At 35.4% G+C, this 18,192-nt stretch overlaps 1 protein-coding gene across 14 annotated transcripts in view; it reads left to right on the forward strand.

The window, feature by feature from the left end:
* TFPI (tissue factor pathway inhibitor) overlaps positions 1-18,192 on the forward strand; it is a 244,579-nt gene that overhangs the window by 212,447 nt on the left and 13,940 nt on the right. For 7 of the 14 annotated variants that reach the window (XR_013953267.1, XM_080598864.1, XM_080598863.1 and 4 more), the window contains 2 exons: positions 5,208-5,327; positions 13,114-13,314. Coding sequence is in view for 12 of the 14 variants with exons in the window: in XM_080598864.1 (XP_080454990.1) it covers positions 5,213-5,327; positions 13,114-13,314 (316 nt within the window). In the remaining 2 variants the exon portion in view is untranslated. Of the gene's footprint in view, positions 1-5,207; positions 5,328-10,382; positions 10,505-13,113; positions 13,315-18,192 lie in introns of those variants that run through there. The other 7 variants (XM_080598860.1, XM_080598859.1, XM_080598861.1 and 4 more) reach the window with 3 other exon arrangements.

Here is an 18,192-nt window from a genome sequence, read left to right on the forward strand (position 1 = left end):
TGTCTCGGGGGAAAAAAAATGTTCCTCTTTATTTTATTCAGAAAATAATCTGGGAAAAACAGAATTCCCTCTTATTTCTGGTGGTCTCATGAAGAAAAAAAAAAAGAATTTGTCTGGTTTCTGTAGCATCTTTTTCTACTTTTTGTGATGTGCCTTGGGTAATGCTTGTAGTGTTGGGAAAAACAGATATGTCAAGGATGCATGACTTCAACAGTCAAATATTAGTCATCTGTCCCTAACTTTAGTGAATCAAACTGAGTTCCATAAACATTTATCTTGCATTGCCCTTGGCTTGCCTTTTAATTAAAGGAACACAGTTTTAGAATTGATAAGTGGTGTGATAGGATTCATACTTTCTTCATTGTTCTTCTCCAGAGTAAGTGAGCAAACATGATGTTTCAAAAAGCTGTAACACAGCATGTGTAGTAAAATACTTTCAGGCAACTCACTGACTCAGCCAGCTGGGAGACAATTCTACAGGTACAATCCAATTAATTCTCTGTCATATACATCCCAGTAGGTGGTACAAGATACCGTAGGGCAAATATAACACCCGAGAAGGACATTGAGCTAATAAAGGTCTGTTTTCATATCAGAGGCACTGTAATGCTGTCTAATTAGACCTTCTTTAATTTCAGGCTGTGCTAATTTAACTTTTTATTCCTCCATTTACTGTATCCTTTTTTTTCTTTTTTTTTCTCCTTCCATTTCCTGGGCTGTCAGTGTGAATGAGTCACTTTTACAGTCATGACAATGTCACTTTGTGCCATTTTCTGAAGCTGTCTGTTTCTGGCTACTGTGGAAATGCTAGCTTTTATTTTGCTTTTTCCAGTTAGCTGGTTAGAGATAAATAGGGTGCTGAAGAAACGCTTGTTTCTAAACATTCTGGTAACTATAGAAATTGCTGCAGAACAGACTAAGTAAACATACAGATAAAAGGTCTGACTCTAGTGGCTGTAAACTGCTCAGAGAATGCAGTGAGTTTTCTACTTATCTGCTTTTAGCAAAAAATCTAGAGAGCCTCCTGGTATTTCTGTGTTTAGGTGGCAGGATAAAAAAGACCTGGTTATAAGAGAGGTAATAAGGGTCTCGTACTGGGAACTTCCTTGATTGCTTGTGATCTGCTTTGTCCACCTATATTCCAGCTTGAGGGAAGCTAGTGGCATTATTCACAAGTCAAAGCATTTAATTAAATCAGTGAGTCACTCCCAGCTACCACCCATAGACCTTTGATTCCCTTGTCAGGCAACTTAAACATTTTCTGTTTATAGATAAAAAAAATCTCATCTAAAAGCTAGTTAGTTTGGGAGCAGCACAGCTCCTAAGGAAATGTTTTTAGGAATTTATGAAATTTGCATTAGTGACATTTTGACATATAGAAAAGCCACTATTAATGCTGGACTGATCTTTTGCTGTCCTAAATTAGAACCCTTTCTAGAGTAAGGGGCTATATTTACTCCCAGAGATTTTCTTTTTTTTGGGTCTATATAATCAGACCATTTAACATGAGTTATTTATGCTCAAAGCATTTCCAATATTTCCCATAACATGCAGTGCTTCACACAAGTTCTTTTATACTTTACTGAGATGAATGTCATAGTTACAGTAATTTGAATTTTACCTTTCATTTAAATGCAATAACCTTCACAATGTATTAAAAAGAAAAAAGAAATAAAACCAATATCATAATAATCAAAAATCAATATCAATTAAATATATCAATTAAAGCTTACAGCTTTAAAATTCTGTTACAGAGCAACTGAATGTTAAATCAGAGAACTTGGACTTTTCTAGATGGCTGGGTTTTTTTAATTGAAAAAGCACAGCCAAGTTCACTTTGATCTTGGATTTTACTCTTCCTTTAGGAATTAAAGGATTTAAGGATTTAATCATTTCAGTACTAACACCTGCACCCCCTTCGTCCCATTTCTACCCATACCTGATACTGTGCTCTGGGAATGTACAACCCTGTGGGAAGGCTAGCCAGAAGAAAGGCAATTATGTTTGGTCAGTAGACTTTGCAATAAGGTAGATATACAGTTAGCCTAAATTTTTTGTCTTGTGAAATTGGCCGAGCATAAATGAGTCTGACTTTCCACAACATCCTCTTTTCAGGGAATACAGGAGTTAAGTGGAAGAACAGTAATACCGGACCCCAGTGAGATTTTTGATCTCTATACAAACACAGTCATTTATCCTCGTAATCGCACAGTGGCAATTATGCATGTTAGTTCTACAAAATTTTATTTTAAAGTGCAAAAAAAAAATACAAAATTTTATTTTAAAGACTCATCTTCAAATGAAACATTTGTTGTGGATTTCCATTTCTGGATGATTTTCCTATATTTTCCTTCTAATTGGGAACAAAGTTTTGGGAATATAGGATGACAATAAAAATGGATTTACTCAATTGCCATCATGTTTGGAAAAACTCAAATACAGAAAATGAGAGCCACAGGGCAAACTTGGAATTAATCCATGGGCAATTGAGGCTGTGGGTAATTTCCAAATCCCTTTATGAAGGGTCATAACCATGTCAGTTATTACCAATTAAGGCTTGTAAGGAAAAGAAAGTACTTAGAAAATTCCCCTTTCCCATGTCATTTTAAAAACTAAAATTGAAAGTCTGTTCTGTAATTTTTCATTCCTATGAACTCAGAGTAGTCAGGCAAAGTCTTTCAGACTTTTCAGGTTCTTTTTTAGCTATCTGAGTATCAAATCTGAATATTTGATGGTTATTTCAGATTTTACCCAGCTTTAAATGATATCAAACTATCACCACCTTTATTTACATTATAATGCTGAGTACTTATCCAATTATTTGAAAATTTTCCTTAATATTTCTCCCCATACAGTTGTTTCTTAGTTGTGGATCTATATTATTTTAGTTAGTGTCAAACTAATATCATAACTCAGATGTCTCACAAATTATAAAGAGACTCTTAGACAACTTCACGTTACCTTGTAAGGAGTTTTTTTTTTTTTCCTCTTTAAAGCATGGCTATACTTCTTATCAAATAGTGAATAAAGAGATTTGCTCTAATTTATCTAAACTTGTGATAAAACATATATAGAAATCTTCTAAGACCTTGTACTACAAAACTTTGCATGGATGAAAATTTGGTATTAGGCCAAATGTATCATAAGCGGTGTTCTGTTTCTGGAAATCATACTGGCCTATGGAAACTAAAAAGGAATGTTGTCAACTCTCTTGACTTTGTGCAGAAATATAGTCAATAAAACTTTTTTTCAGATGCTTTGTTGGTCTGTTTTGGATGTATGATATTCTCTGATGTGGTATTATTTCAATATGTTAAAATTTTTGCTTATTATGTATGTGGCTTATTTCTAGTGTCTGAAGTCTCAAACATGATTTTTGCAAGGCAGTGCACAAACAGTTGCATCTCTGTGGACATTCAGGCATTAAATTCCAGCACACACACAGAAGCTTATCAATCTTTCTGAAAATGTGACAGTAATGTCAAGGTTGGCTGTTGCCCTTGGTCTTGAACAGTTACTTTGCTCTAACTGTTGAAGAGGCAGTCTCTGCTGTTTGGTTTACTGGAAAACTGAAAATTATCTGAAAAATAATAAAATGAAATGCTGAGAATATCTTAAAAAGACAGTTTGTTAACGCTAATGTTAGGCCTGGAACTCGAAAGTATTGAGTGGATAGCAATGAACATTTCAGTAAAGACTCTTGCTCTAACAGTGTATTATTTTTTAAAGCCTATTGGTGGCATAACATCAGAATTACTGTTGGGAGCATTAGAAAAAGGAAATAATTAATGCACATAATTATCACACATAAATAAGAGACTTATAGACAGAATGACAAAGTAGTAAGAAAGATAGCCAGATGGGGTACACAAGTTAGTGCAGACAGTAGCATTAATGAATGTGATTAAACCTTGTCTGACATGTCAGAATGAAGTGTTGAGTCCATAACACAGTGTCATGTTTTCTTTCTTGTCTTTTAGCAATGCTGTAGGGATATGAGGCAGCCAGCAGAACACACCTTTTTTTTTTTTTTTTTTCTACAGCACTGTAAGTTAGGAAAACACTGGAGGAAAAAAATTGAAACAGGAGGAAAAAAAATGAAACATTCTCAAATGAGAAGTGAAAATTCGGGCTCTGGTTTGGTGTTGAAGATACAACTCTTACTATACAACTATATCCAAAGTCCGGTGGCAGGCTCTTCCCCCAGACCCTCCTTCCCTCATTGTTTTAGCACCTCTGCATCACCCATCTTCATAGACAAGTAGACAAAAACAGTAAAGATAAAACAATGCCTGAAGGCAAGGAACTTCCTAGTCCTTTAGATTTTTATGAAGTTGGTGTTAATTAGCCAAAGTTTGATATCATACTTTAAGAAAAGGGGACATCTGTCGGTAGCTAAAGAAGATATTGAGCCTACTCTCTAGTTAGAATTCAGGGTTACCTAATAAGCTTTTAATTAGTTTGAAAACATGTATTTCTAAATAATTAAAGCAAAAGTTTTCCTAAGGTGCTCTCCAATATGTGCATACACAACCTTATTTTCAGCATAACTTGAACATGCTGGCTTCTGTGGAATAATTTTCTTTGTGTGAATAACTGTGGCTGCACTGATCCCATGTGGAAAAGAATAGCTCTGCACTTATTAACCAAGGAATTCAATATTAAGGGGATCTGCAAGATACAAAATACTATTTAATACTGTTAAAGCCCATGTTCCGAAAAAGTTCACTGACTACAGTGAACTGCAGCTTCCAGGAACTTGATAACTATAAATTGATGAAATATTTGTTAAAAATATAATACTGTGCTTTTGGCAACGAACCCATGGTCTGCAGACAGAGTAAAACTTATTCTGAAGAACTAGAAATAAGGACATTAAAAATTTATTTAAAAGTACAAAGTATTACATTTTATATTGTTATGTATTCTGGGAGGTGATTTAAAATTGTGGCTTTAAATAAAAATAATGTCAATGTCTCTAGTATGTACTGGAGATGGGATGGGAGACTTGAAATCAGCTGAAAGCAACTAAATATCTTGTCGTGTTATTCATTGTGCTTATAATATAATTATACTAAAGTATCTTACATTATTCCAAAGCTCTCTGTGTATCTACCCATAAACCTATGTTCTACCCTGCTAATGACTTTTGCAGAGCACTCAAGAAATTTGATTAAAGTGTATATTGTCATTTATATGTTATTCAGGAAAGATGAAAGGAAGAAAGAGGGGATGTTTCTTACCTTTAACCTTTTTCATGCTGTTTGTCTGTATCGCTGGACATGCCACTGATGACTCAGATGATGGCGAAGAAGAGGATGTTCTTGGTAAGAGTTCACAGAAACAACACAAAAAACTCCCTCTCATAACAAAACCACCATGTTATATGCACTCTAAATGTACTTCTGTACTTGATTTTTTTTTTTTAGGGAAAATTGAAAGTGGAACTAAGCATGCAACAGTGCTGAAAACAGACTGGGTTCTTAACTAACCAGGAGATGCTCAGAATTTTGCATCTAGCTGTAGCAAAATTGTTCACCTTCTATAACAGCTTCTGCTTTGCATGCTTTTTGAAAGTTCTAATCTTAATCAAAGTATTAGATATCAAGATTATTCCCTTTAAGCTGTGCTTTAGGACCTCTGGAAAAGTTCAGTGTTGAGGGAAAAGAACACGCAGGTGGTAAACTCTGGCTTTGTCTTCCTGTGCAAATGGAGTAGAAACATGATGAATAACACTGTAAGCTCATGTTACTCTCTCCTGTGCACAGCTCTCTTCAGCCACAGTTAATTTGCAAAGTTTGCAAAATTCTGCATTGCCCTAGTTGTTTTCCTTGGCCTTAGAGATGCTTTCTGTATGAAAAAAAAAATCTCTACCAAGTGACTTGGTATTGAAGGATAAATAAAAACTCGGCAGTTAGAGATTTTTGTTGAAAAAAAATATCAAGTGTGAGTTAGGAGTGGAGGGGTTCTTGGATTCTCTTACCATTGTAAGGCTGTTGTTCATTGTACCTTCACTTCATTGAAATTCAGTAAGTTGGGTCAAATTTCTGTACTGGATATCATTGTGAAAAGTATTTTAATTTCATCACAAGCAATCACGAGAAAGCAGATGAGGGAAAATGCACTTTTTGTACCATATTGAAATAGGCTTCTTTCCTTTTAGAAAATGACTTGAAATGGTGACCTCTTCCTTACGCTGTAGAGAGCAATGTAGTGGATACCTCTCATATTTGACATGTCTAATTTTGAAGACCAGCTAGGAATACAGCAAAGGGTGACCTTTTGTTGTTGTTGCTGGTACTCATATATCTGCCTATGGCTTGTCAAATTTCCATCCACGTTATTTCTTTCTATAAGTCTTTTGCAGCAGCCTTGCGACAAAATATTAATTCTGTACAGTCGTGGCTGTACTACAAAATAAGCCAGCACTTTAGGGCCATATCACAATTAGTCACCACAATTTAAAATATTAGACATTCCACATTAAGTGTATGCTTATCATGCCTATGTCGTCAGATTGTTTTATAAAGAAAAAATTTTTCTATTTACCCTTGAGGTACCTAAGTACCCTTCTTGTTTGAAGGCAAAGTTGTATTTATCTTTGCTCTCCCCCACAACTCTGTTTTATAAAAACCTCAGCCTAAACTTGCAGTTCATGAAGGCCAAATTGTCTTGTTGGTTAAAATAATACACTTCTTCAACAGAACAAGAAATATGCAGGATTAGTCTTTTTTTTTTTTGTGGCCCTGTGTACTTACTTGTTTTTAAATATAAAAGACAACAGGAAAAGCATGCCAAGGAAATTAAATAGTCTCTTTTTTATCCAGCAGTATTTTATCACTAATTATTTAACAATCAGTCATTTAAAATTATACAGCCAGTAAATGATTTAGAATGAGGGACAGTTATTAACTTCTGAACTAGCATTCCACAGTAAAAAATAGTCAAATGCGATGCTTAGAAATTAAACCAGGGCCCTGTTGTTATGACTAGTGAAGACTCAGTTGTGGTGTTTACAAGAAATTATTTTTGCATTAATCTGATTATGTTTTTATAAAATGATTATGTTGTTGCTATTTAAAATTACTCTTGTGATTCCTTATGAATTAAATTCTGGTTTCACTGAATTTAACAACAGAAAGTTTGTAGGCTGCAATTTCACTAATGGCATGTATTTTCTGATGGTAAGTGGTTATAAAACGTTGACGTACTTCACCCCAGCATTCAGTACCTTCCAGGTATTGAAGGATGAAATAACTTGTATGCATCCATTGCTTGCAATATGGTACTTTTGGATCACATTTAATACATGCTCTGTATGAATCTGGGCTTTTTAAATTTTTTGTATGTATGTCTGTTTTGTTTGTGTGTTTGTTTTGTTTTGTCTATTAGTATTTAAACTGCAGTAGTAATTAAACTTGAAAGTCAAGTCCAACAGGTTAAAATGGATTCTCAATGTGTGCTTTTCCAGCAAAAATGCTGTCATTTTTCCATGAGTAAATTAGATTTATAAAAAAAGTAAATGATATAAAAATAACTAGTTCATGTATATTGTTCCATAATACCTTATGTGTTTGGGAGCACTTTAGTTGATGTTCCAAAGCCTGAAGAAAATAACTTACTAGTTGAATGTGCTTTTTATTCTAATGTGAAGGTTATCAAGAATAAATGTGACTGCTTTAAGAAAGGGTAGGAAACACATTGGTAGGAAAAGCAGTGAACAGTGTGTGGGTGGGAAGCTGTCAAACTGGCAAAGATGGAGAAAGAAGAAACAGTTATTCATTAGCGACAAGGTGCTTAGTATTGATATCACTTATCAAAGAGAGACATTTACAAGAAAGCTTGGAAAGATGACAGCATATCTTTGTAATTAAGGATAACCGCAGGAATTCATGAGAGTGAGAACCCGTAACCTAAGAAACAAAACAGAATGTATTCTACTTAAAAACAGAAATTCCTATTTCAGCTTAACATAATATAGACCAAACTTTTTTTCCCCAATTAATTTATGTAGTTCTGTTCTGAAAAGCAAGTATGCAGTAATGCTGTTGTCTTTCATATTTATTGTGCCATAGATATAACAGGGAAATTATTTCACAGTCTAATTAAAAGGATACATTTTTAACAACCAGTTTTGCAAATCGATGTAGCAAGAGTCTGCAAGTCAAGTTAGATTCTTTGAGTATGTCTGCAGCTGGGGAAAATGGTATTGTTTTTACTTCTACTAATGTAAAATGATTAGAAAAAATATTCACCACTTCTGGTTTGTAATATTGTATTGCTTACTAGTAAGGTACTAACAGGGCTTTACACAGGTATTATAAGCTCCATGTGCTCAGGGCTACAGCATGACTAACTGCAGGTTATTAGAGTTTTCACAGTGAAAGTACTACTTCTAAGTTGATAGTAACTGTTCAACCAACAGCCTTGTCCTAAGTTGCAAAAATTGCTGTGTGAAGGACAATAAGTGGCTGTGCTGTGTGGGAACTGTCTTGGCCAGTATCCTGGCTCTTGACAGTTGCCAAAAGTAGGAAGACTGTAGGAATGGAGCACGAATCATAGAACCATAGAATGTCCCAAGTTGGAAGGGACCCACAAGGACCATCAGGTCCAATTCCTGGCTCAACACAGGACCACCCAAAAATCAAACCCTATGTCTGAGAGTGTTGTCCAAACACTTCTTGACCTCTGGCAGGTCCGATGCTGTGACCACTGCCCTGGGGAGCCTGTTCTACATCACCCTCTTGGTGAAGAACCTTTTCCTGATACCCACCCAACCTGAGCCTCCTGTGATGCAGTTCCATGCCATTCCCTTGGGTCATATCACTGTCACCAGAGAGAGGAGCAACTCTCCCTGCTACCTAAGATTGTAGTGACATAGAATACCTGCGCTAAACTCATGGTCAGTGTGAGCCATTTTGTTGATATTACTTTGCACTTAAAACAAAGCATGGAGTGCAAAAATTTGTTAGCACAGGAATAGACACTTAGTGCCTTTAATCATGACAAGCTACGATATAGCTGATCTAACAAAGGTTTGAAAAGAAAATTTTTGAGGAAAAGTAGGGAGAAAATGTTTTGTTTATTTTATTTTTGGTGTGGCAAGTAATAACTTTTGTGTAACAGTGTGTATCAGCTGTAATCCTTTTTTCAATGTTTTTCTAGCAAAACTATCCATGTTCTTGATTTAGGATAGTAAAATTTTATAATTCTACAGATTTTCTAAAAGTTTATTTGGACCAGGTTCTTAAGCCTGGAATGCCTAATAAACATCCAACAGGGCCAGATCCAATGGAGAGACTTAAACTCATTTTCCTTTTAAAATGATGATTGCAACATGCTATATTTAGAAGAATAAATGCATTTGTAAATATAAGGTGGAAAATAACTGTTTAAGCACTTGTATAATGAGGTTGTATTTGCTGAAAAGTAAGTAGAATTTGCAGAGCATTACAGACGTAGTTTAATGTTGTAAACAAGGCTAGTAATTCTGTGATGTATTAAGAAAAGAAAAAAAAAGGACAATTGTCCCACTCTGTAGGCACCACTAATGCCTCAGGTAGAGTATTGTGTTCAGCTCTGGGCCGTACACTTTAAAAGTAATCCAAACCAATAGGAAAGGATCCAAAGGAAAGTTGCAAGAGGGTTAGAAAGCAAGACCAATAAAAAGAGATTGAAGAAGGGATTTTATTTATTATAGAGATAATTAAAAGGATAGAAGAGTCATCCAACAATAATAATAATAAAAAAAAAAAATAAAGGAAAGTTGGATGTCTTGAAATTATTCTTCCTACACACTGAAGGGAAGTACAAAATTATTTAATATGTAATAAAGGATATTTGGGCTGTATATTATGAAAAATGCTTGTATTGCAAGTAGGGTAGTAAAATTCTGGAACTGGCTGCTTCGGGTTACTGGGAATTTTACTTCACTGGACTTTTTTAAGAATGATTTGGCATCTATCAGGAAAGGTCTCAAGGTATTTATCCCATAGAAATATGCCAAAAGTTGACTGAGAAACACCATTAAAACTGCTTTCAGTTTACGTTGTTAGTTGATGACTATTCACTGACCTTTCTGATAGACAGCTTCTCTAAACGTCATATCCTGTGCTCTTCACACAAGGCCTAAAATGTAGTAGGAACAATCTCTTTTAGAACTGAATAGGAGAGGAGGAGGCCATACAATAGGAATTAGCTTTCTCAAGGCATATTCCACATGTGAAACTGGTGCGCAGACTTATTTGTATCTATGCAGACCTACTGGCCAAACACTCATGCTTGCCTTCTCAACTGGTGCTTTAATCTGAGAAGGAAAGCTAATTTTATACCATCTGTGGTGAGCTAAGTGTTCCCAGGTGTAAAGTAATGGGGGAAGAACTCTCTCTCTGTTCCCAGACACAGGAATGATTCAGTTCCCATGAATCCCTTTGAGACATCTTTCCTCAGAGTCACTTGGTTATTGTTCAAAGGGAGAGGACTTGGCTCTCTGGGGCTTCACAGGGTACGTATTTTAGTCAAAGTATGGTAATTTACCAGCACGGCTAAGAAAATAAATGTCTCTGCCACTTCATAGATTGCCAGAAAGTGAGACACAAATAGTTGTTATGTTTGCAGTAAATGTTAGTACATCTGACAGTGGTAACAATGTCACTGACTGCAGAGGAAAGGTCTGAGGAGGTAAGCAAAACAAAGATTTAGTTCTGTGGGTTTAGTGGGAAATAAGCAGAAGTTGAGACCAAAAAGTTTCTAAGATTAGTATACTAAGCCAGTTGTTCTTCATTGTGTAGTTTTGCATCTATGCTTGGGCACTATTTCTGTTTTGATAGCCCACAACATTGGTGTGGCATAATGCAGTGAGCAAAATGATCTGACATAACCCCATGTTTGTAATTCTGGTAGTTAAGAAACCTAGTAAATTTTCACAATCTCTTTGAGACTGAACTGGGTCACTGACATGGGTCACTTATGGGGTCTCATTACTTGTGTGCCAAGAAAGTAAAATGTTTATAAACCAGCTGTTAAATCTCACCCACCCTCATTTAAGCTGGATTGATTTCTGTGCAGCTAAATGTTTGATTTTAGCCGTTCAGGCATTATTCCAAATGTTACTAAAACCTTTGATGTTTTGAAGGCATTTTTTCCCCCTATTACTCAGTGATGGAATTCCAAAGTTTCATTTTGCAATGTAATGTTCTCTCAACTTTTCTAGTTGAGCCTTTTCAAGTTTCTTCCAAAGGATTTCCAAACCTGTTGGAGAACTTTGGACGTTTGAGGCACAACTTGGAATCTTGTATGATGTCTAAATCCTGATTCTTCATGGGCATGGGAAGACCCAGATAAGGAAATTGGCAAGAAGCAAAGTTCAGAAATCTTTGGCAAGCCGAGCTCCGTAGGAATTTTAGTGAAACTCATATCTCTTTGAAATGTGTCATTTAATTCATCCACAGTACTTATTAGACAATCTTCAATAGTATTTTCAAATCTGTTTTTCTAACTTCAGAATCAGTAAATATCATTTCTCTAATGAGGTACACACAGACAATTTTAGGGACTGAATATTTGGTATGCATTTTGAAATTAAACGTCTCAATCTGTATTTTAACACCAAATTGACCATTTTAAGAATGGAAGATCTAATTACCTGCTACAATTTTTGTGTTGATAGTATTTGTGTAATAAAACTTATTTTTTCAAGGATTTACATGATATGGGATAAAAGATTTTAGCAGTGAAAATTGTTTCTTTGCTGTATATATAAGTTATCAATGTCTCAAATGGAATAAAGAGTAAACTTGCATTGGCCTCAGTGTTTATGAGGGTTTACTTCAGCTGCGTATTTCAGTTAAAGATTTTATAATAGGATAAATGTTATATGTTAAACTAATAGCCACAGAGTGGGTAGGTAGTAATGTCAATTTCCTTATCACCATGTCATAAAGTGGGATTTTTGTGGGTTCTGTTAATTAAAACTGGAAATTTACTCTAGTTAGCACAAGAAAGCTGTATAACGATCATGTGTATGCTTGTCCTCATCTTTTTTTTTCTCCTCCCCCAACCACTGCAGATAGCACTGGTAGATACTTTTGAATACACACATTAAGGGACATCAGTGTTCTGATTAGCTTTGTGAGAATGAGGGAAAGATTTCAACTCTGTTCTGACTGCAACTGCAAACACAAGTTCTGCAAAGCTTTCAAAAGCCTCTAGGGTAAAATACTTCCTTGGAAAAGGAAAGCAGGAAAAAATCTCAAAGCCTATATTGGTAAGGGAACAGTATCATAAATGGGATCATCAGAGTTTCCTTATAGACATTGACAGTATAACACTTTGTTAGTAATCTTCTTCAAAATATGTATGTCAATTTTTACATAACATTCCAAGAGTTAATCATGTATATTGAAAGGCATAAAAATGACTTGAGGTGAAAAGGTACAACTTCTTTTCACCCAAACTTTCTGTTGTGTTCTTTTCAGCTCTTAAAAGGTCTTACGCAAGAACCGTGAAATCAAAGAAAGGTATCATGAAACGTGTCAAAGAAAAGTATCATGACCTTTCAATTGTACCGGATGGGTTTATGCACCAGTAATGTGTAATCTGGTAGGGGAATGGTGCCCTCTGCAGGGCTCTCTTGCTTAGTTCACCCCATGCTGCTGTCTGCTATGAGATGTCCTTATGAACTATGTTCATCGTCAGAGATGTTCATGCACAAGGCACACTCCTTCAGCCTTTTTTTATGCAGGAGTAGTCAGTGTGTCTTTCGGAGCTGCCAGAATTTTCTCAGTATATTTGTTGATGATAATTTTTCACTAGGTTCGATGAATAAGTTGCTGTCTGTAGTTGTTTACAGTTATGGTGAGGATCTGGTGTTTGGAATATGAGTTCTTTCGGTTGAAAGTTGAAACCAACATTTCCATTTGATTGAGTGGAACTTGTGTTCCAATGGACATGATGGTTGTCTTTTTACATCTATGCTTAATGTGTTTAGAGTTTTACTGTCAGATATTAGCAGTGCCTCTCCAGCACAACAGGCAAGCAATTTGATTTTGAAGTTAAGCTGTGCAGTGAAGCAAAATAAATTGGTAACAGTTGTTCTGCTTCTTTTTATCGCAGGTGCTCCTTTGCCACCGCTGAAACTGGGACATTCGATCTGTGCCCTGAAAGCAGATGAAGGTCCGTGCAAAGCTATCCACATGCGCTATTATTTCAACATTCAAAGCCGTGAGTGTGAAATATTTGAATATGGAGGATGCCATGGCAATGAAAACAACTTTCTAACACTGGAAGAATGTCAGAACAAGTGTGTGGTAACAGGCCAGTACCCATTCTCCTATTCTCATCAGTTCTTCATTTGCATTTGTTAATTGTCATCCATAAACCATATGAATTTTAGAAGTAGAGGTCCTCTTTGGTTCCTGTTAATACAGTAATGTGATGCTCCCAATTATGCTCCCAATTATTCTACTACGTTGTAGTCATCTGGATTATTTTAGATTCTGGAAGCAAAATTCTGGATTTGGGAAGACAAATTGTGATTTATTTATTGTTTAGTGGACCTGTAGAATAGAGAGTAATGCAAGAAAGCTTATTTTCTGGCTAAAGCCATGTTTTGAAAGAGTTGTTAAAGTAAAATTGATTTTGAGGCTGGGCTAAACTGTTGGCCAGAGCATTCATTGCTTTTGGAATATCATACCCAATTTCTGATTCCACACTTCTCTTTGTTCGAGAAGCTGATACAAGCTATCCAAAATCTTGAACACCTGCCATGATTCAACAAAATTAGAACTGCAGTAATAAAATAGTTCTCTTTAAAAATGTCAGTTATAGCTGTTTGGCTTAAAATATCTGTTTTGTTGCAACTTCATCAGTTAATCATTAGAAAGAGGAAAATGAGATCCAAAACATGATACACAACAAAATATACAGAAAGTGCCTTGTGAATGCCATTTTTGCTATTAAAAATTATCATCATAATTAACTAGGGCCTTCAGCATTGTGAAGGCTTTACAGAGTAAAGGGGGGTTGTTTTCTTACCTGTAAAAATTGAGCCAGAATAGTGTGATTAAATAGAGCACAAACCTCAGAGGGACTGTATGTATAAATAATAGCCAAGTTTAACCTGAGATGTTGTACCTGAGCAAAGTTTCATTGATGAGAAACTATCAGAACAGCTAACAGAAGGAAGACATGTCTTTCCTAACAGGTTTTCTCTGGTCTTCATCCCTTTGATCTTTCTAGCAAGGAGACTGTATGCATTCTATGCGATCCCTGAATGTGATCCCTGAATTTTATAATGAAAGCAGATTTCAGTTATTCTTCCCTCAAACAACCCCATGCATGTAGGATAATTTCTGCCAGGATGGAAAAAAAAAAACAGTACAAAATGTCACCAACAACTTGTGAAAGTGATAAAGATCAGATCACTACATTCTTTAATTGAATGTCAGTTTTTCACTGCAGTTAACTCTCAGGATTGATTTGAGACTATTTTTTAACGGCTTCTATTATCCACTGATAAGCCTTGGAGACCAGATGTACTCCAGTGAAGAAGGAGCAAGGATCAATTGCAGTCTCACTCTGTCCTCGAGTCATATATGGGTAAATGTAAATTATATTAAAATAAGATTTATATTGAAATCACTTATCACTAAGGAATAATGTTTTGGATATCATAATTCCTTTGTTACTAAGTAACATCATCCAGAATTTTAAGTCAAAAAAAAGAGATGGCATAGAGAAACATATCTTTCTGAATATAAACATCTTGCAATGAATGAAAGCATACCCAAATTGAATGAAATTCTGTCCTTCTACTTGGGCTTGAATTGAGTCATAACCCAGCTCTCACTGAACTGGCTGAGAAGGCAAAGAACCTTCACATCATTGATTTGATTCCTCTTCATGTTGAAGTTACAAATATTGCTAGAATTGCAGATTAGTATTCACATCTAGCACTAAAATGACATTTGCTCCTTTTTTACCTTTAATGTTTTGTTCTTACATTTCTGCAAATTGTTCTGTCAAAATTGCTAGCTGTTCATTCTGTTGAGAACCCTGCAATATTTAAGGAGAGCAAATAGCCCTGTGCTAGTTAGAGCACAGCTCACAGTCAGTAAGAAATTTCCATTTTCTTGTATTGCGGCCTAAGTGCTAGTTCTGCTGTCTCTATTTGGGTCATTTTCTTCAACTAGAATATGCCAGTTTTAGTGATTGGTAGTAGAGGAAACTTGGAGGGCAGGAGCTGATCTTGTTTCAAAAGTAGGCTGAAGACTGACACCCACCAAACTGGGTGTAAGAATTGGGTGATGATATTTTGATGAGTATTAAAGAAGAATTAATTTGATTTTAAGGAATCATAGAATCATTAAGGTTGGAAAAGACCTTCAAGACCATTTGGTCTAGCCATCACCCTACTACCAATGTCACCCACTAAACCATGTCCCTAAGCACCAGGTCCAACCTTAAAGAGTTAAACATTATACAAATTCTGGCTTTAATATTTTGCATAGTTATTCCCTGTTTCCTTGACAGTGGTCTTTCTACACTTGCATCTTTTGTTTTGTCATATAGCTTCTACAAGTCATAAGTTTGTATCAAGGATTTAGCTGATTCTATTTTTTTTCCTCTACACAATCAGCTCAAAAATTATTTCTGTATTTATTGAACTTTCATAACAGAAATTAATAAAACTTACAATTGAATTCCATAGTTAATGCATATATTTAAGTTTTAAAAAGTCAGCAAGGTCATTCTAAGAGAAAAACCTTCCTTACAAGGCATTTTCCTCACTTCTACAGCTATACTCCACGTTTTGTTTGGAAAATTGTGATTAATCAGTTTCTAGTTACAGCTCCACACAGTTAACAATACAGTCTTTCAAGATAAAAAATGATAAGCTCTTTTTCTTGATTAGCATTCGTAGTCAAAAACTATTTAGGATGTGAAGATAGCTCTTCTTTTTCTGTCACCAGGCTAGCTATTGGCACTTCACATCTGGTATCTGGTTTTGGTTTTCAGCTGGACCTACAGCATTTCTGCAATTTTCAGAGCAGGGTTGTTTGCAGGACTGCAGCTGACAGTATCTCATCCAAAACATCTGTTTTCCTTGTGATTTTGAGTGTTTGTCCTAAATTCCAGTTTAAAGGCTAAGACTGAAGAAGGCTCACAGGTGCAGAATTTGGGTTGAAGAGTGTATAAAAGCCATGATCAGGTGCCACGAGTGAAGTTCTGCAAAATTATTTCTTCAATCTAATGTTGATATTTTGATTAATAGTGTTATTTTGACTCTGACACATATGTTGGATCAATACCTGAAACAGATCTTCTGAACCAAATCCTATGCTAGCATGTAATTGGCTTAATTCCGTAGAATGAAATGAAAAAATCATTTAAAATAAGAGCTGGCACAGTGTCTATCTACATGTTGGTACTCAGCCTGGGTTCCAGTATTTGGTATATGCTTAATTATGGTCCAAGAATTTGCAAATGTAGAGTCTGCAGTGAGGAACTGGAGCAATAGAGGCTCAACATTTCTGTATTCTCTGAATGAGTAACTGCAGAATAAAATGGTTTGGCGTCACACACAGTACGCTGTCAAACATTAAATTCATCTTTTTTTTTTTTAAAGTAGTAGCTTCTATTTGTTAAGCCTGGTTCTGTGCAGTCTCACATTACATTATGTTCATCTTAGTTAATGTTTCCGTTATTTATTACTGCAGAAAGATAACTAATTTAGTAACAGAGTAGAAATCAGACTAAAAAGACAGTGCTGACTGGTAAATTCTTAAAAATAAAGAAAAATCTAAGAGCTGTTCAGAGAATTTCCAGTGTGAAGAATGTGAAGGTAAAGATTGCTAAAAGTAAGCTAAAGGGAAGTTTTGAGATGTATAAAATCAAAAGAAATAATGTGAATAGCCAAAATGTCTAATTTTTCAGCATTAAGCACAAATAAATAAGCTAACATGAGTGAACTGCAGGGCTCCTTAAACTGGAATATTAAAAAAGAATATGGATGAATAAACCATCAAAGATGGAAACTAATGATTCCCAGAGCTGGTTAGAGTCAGCACAAGAAGGTTTGGAGAGTCCAACTACAAGCTGGCCACTTTAAGCTTCTCTAAGACAATGTTTTGATTCAAGATGCCTAGTTCTGATTCACGTCTCCTAGAAATCAAGTGCATTTTTTGTTTCTTGTGCTTGAAGGTCACCACTTCAGAGAGTGGATAGGAGTAAAATTGCAAATGGCAACACAAGCACAAAGGTCCTAATTTTCAATGCAATGAATGTTTATCCTGGAAAGAATATTTAAGCTTTCTAGTATGGAAAAAATACCTGTTGGTAAAAGGTTCTGGACATGACAGCAATTTTTAGGTCAGTTATTTAAACAGTAGGTCTACTCAGAGTTATAGTTTGTTTACAAAGAAGAAATTAACTCAGCTGTGGATTTGGCTTTTTGAGCAAAACCAGAAGCAAAGAGACAATGTTGACATGGTGGTAAGATTAAAATACTTTAGGCCTGTATAAACTCACAATAAATTCTTCCTGTTTTGTGCCAGAAGGGTAGAGATCACATCAAAGTCTGATTGCTGATTTTGGCCTGAACGAGACAGCTGAGTGGAATTAGTGAAATAGCCCAAAACAATTGTCCTGAAAATAATTTTTTGTTTGTTTTTTTGTTTTGTTTGTTTGTTTGTTTTGGTTTAAGTCAGGTCATAGGTTTAATGCTAAAGGCATAGCCTCCTACTAACAGGAAGCACTGGAAATATGTTCAAACAAATGATTTGTCACTCTCAAGTGCATGTCATATCTTTGAATAGTATTTTTTTAAGAATGCCAGTTGAATTATCCCAGAGACAAAAGGAAAATGTAGCACGATAGAATTTCTACCGAATATATTTGCTTTGAAAATACAACACAAGCAACGTTTTCAGAAGGAAAAGAAAAAAGTCTAGAATAACAAACTGGTAGGATTGTGGCACAGAGTGGCAGTATAACTGACACTAAAACCATATTAGCTATCAGCACCTCTTAGAATGGGAGCCAAGGAAGGTATAACAGTATATAAATGACAGTTGCAAACACTTGCTCTCAAATATGAGTGGAGGATGAATTGTTAAAACTAGTTTCAGTTTTAGGCTGTGAAGAGATTGTTGTAACTAGTGTGTGTGGCAAGGAAAACCTTATGAAAATTAC

Source organism: Anser brachyrhynchus (assembly GCF_964034855.1).
Source record: "Anser brachyrhynchus genome assembly, chromosome: 7".
NCBI classification, from domain to species: domain Eukaryota; kingdom Metazoa; phylum Chordata; class Aves; order Anseriformes; family Anatidae; genus Anser; species Anser brachyrhynchus.